Here is a 1,971-nt window from a genome sequence, read left to right as displayed (position 1 = left end):
TTTCATGCATTTATTCATCAAAATCAAATAAATGTAAATATAAAAGCGTCTAAAACTCATGTAGATGTTATTTACTAATACTGAGACATGCACAGACAAGTGATGAAGCAGAAATGCGTTCAGAAATGAGACTACAGTTCATGTTGCGTCACATTTGCATCAGCGCCGGTGTCTCAATAGGAAGGACTGACGAAAAGCCATACAGACTGGCATAAAGACAGACTGCCAAGCAGATTTGATGCCTTTCTAAGCCTCGTTACTTCTTTTAAGCGGAAATGAAACCTCTTTTAAACATGTGGAGCTTTCTGGTGGTCCTATCCAGCATCTTTAAGGGTGAGAGACATTTATATTTGAAGTATATCAGTGTATTTTGTGAATTGTAAAGAACAAATGTGAGTATAATTGGGTTCTTGAGTTAAAAACAGTTTTAAAGTGCACCTATTATGCAAAAATCACCTTTTAAAGGGGTTTAGGCATAGTTGTGTGGCAGCAGTGCGTGGATAGAAGCAGCTTCTAATGGTAAACACTTATTTAAGGGTCAGTTTCAGAGAGTTAGTATTATTAGGGCAACCAGGGCATAATAGGTCACCTTTAAAATGTAGATGTGTTTCATAACCGAGGACTAACCATGTTAAAGATAAAACACATTGATCATGTGACTTCACTTCCTGTCGGATTCTTCATTTCCAGTGGCGTCTTCGAATCCTATCTCTGCTCCCGTTGGAGGAAGCGTCACTTTAGAGTGTTCTCATTTTTGGGCTTTTTTGAGCACCAAATATTTCTGCAGAGACTCTTGTGCTGTAGAGAATATCCTCATTCAGTCGGAAACGAGAGAGAATCCCACTCGCAGAGAGAGATACACATTATATGACAAAGGCTCGGACTTCACTGTGACCATTGCGGATCTGCAGCTGTCAGACTCCGGCACCTATGTCTGTGCAGTGGAAAGACTTCTCAAAGACACATACATGTATCTGACTCTACATGTGACTGAGGGTAAGATGTTGATTTAATGTGCTTTATTAGTTATTTAGGAGTTCTGTGAGCTGTTGGTTCATGCGCCTGTTCCTGGCGTATGGCTTTCTGTAGTAAAAATTAGTGTTGCTTGTATTTTTGTGAAGACTCTTACGTTAAGTTGAGTAAAAATGCATGTTCAGAGATATTGAAAGCTAACTTTTTAAGATATACCATTTATCAGAGATCGTCTTTTGTTTTAATCCTGTATTTGGAAAGTGTGAACATATACTTTGTAGTTACATGTTAATCAAAAACATGGAGTAAACACTTGTTTGAGCACTTACATATGCATGGCTTTTTAACATTAATATTCACTCCTGTTCCAGCAGGTGTAACCAGACCAACTACATCAAGAGCATTCACAGACAAAACAGGTAATTGCCATTCATCCATTTGAGTCAATTCCGAATATATCCATTATATTCAACTATCCAAATATATCAATCCATCCACCAAACCAACCCATCATTCTCATCTATTCAAATCAATTTCCAACCAAGCAACAATTTCTATAAATGTATAACCCATCAAATAAACCATCCATATACAACCAACTCTTCAATCATATCTATTACACTAAATTCCCCATCCATCCAACCAACCCTTCATTCCCATCAATCCTAATCCATCTGTCCATCCAACCCTTTATTCACATCTATTCCAGTCAATTTCCATCCATTCATCCATCCTAATTCATCAATCCATCCAACCATTATTCACTCATTCATTCTAATTCATCCATCAATCCATCAAACACTCCAGTTCCATCTATTTCAATCATTTCCCCGTCCATCTATCATTCCCATTCATCTTAATTAATCTGTCTATCTGTCCATAGTTCCAATCTAACCTAATTCATCCATTCATTCAACTAACCCTTCATTCCCATATATTCCAGTCAATTCACATTCAACCTAATTCACCTTTCCATCCATCTATCCATCCATCCATCAA

At 37.4% G+C, this 1,971-nt stretch overlaps 1 protein-coding gene across 2 annotated transcripts in view; it reads left to right on the top strand.

The window, feature by feature from the left end:
* The first annotated feature begins 221 nt into the window (after positions 1 to 221).
* LOC130229483 (CMRF35-like molecule 9) overlaps positions 222 to 1,971 on the top strand; it is a 3,964-nt gene continuing 2,214 nt past the window's right edge. The window contains exons 1-3 of one of the 2 annotated variants that reach the window (XM_056458431.1): positions 222 to 333; positions 691 to 996; positions 1,347 to 1,391. In XM_056458431.1, coding sequence (XP_056314406.1) covers positions 276 to 333; positions 691 to 996; positions 1,347 to 1,391 — 409 coding nt within the window. In that variant the 5' untranslated portion in view covers positions 222 to 275. Of the gene's footprint in view, positions 334 to 690; positions 997 to 1,343; positions 1,392 to 1,971 lie in introns of both variants that reach the window. The other variant, XM_056458351.1, reaches the window with a different exon arrangement.

This window comes from Danio aesculapii, chromosome 1, assembly GCF_903798145.1.
Source record: "Danio aesculapii chromosome 1, fDanAes4.1, whole genome shotgun sequence".
Classification (NCBI taxonomy): domain Eukaryota; kingdom Metazoa; phylum Chordata; class Actinopteri; order Cypriniformes; family Danionidae; genus Danio; species Danio aesculapii.
Note: the sequence above shows the minus strand (reverse complement) of the source record. Positions and strands in the feature narration are given on the sequence as shown.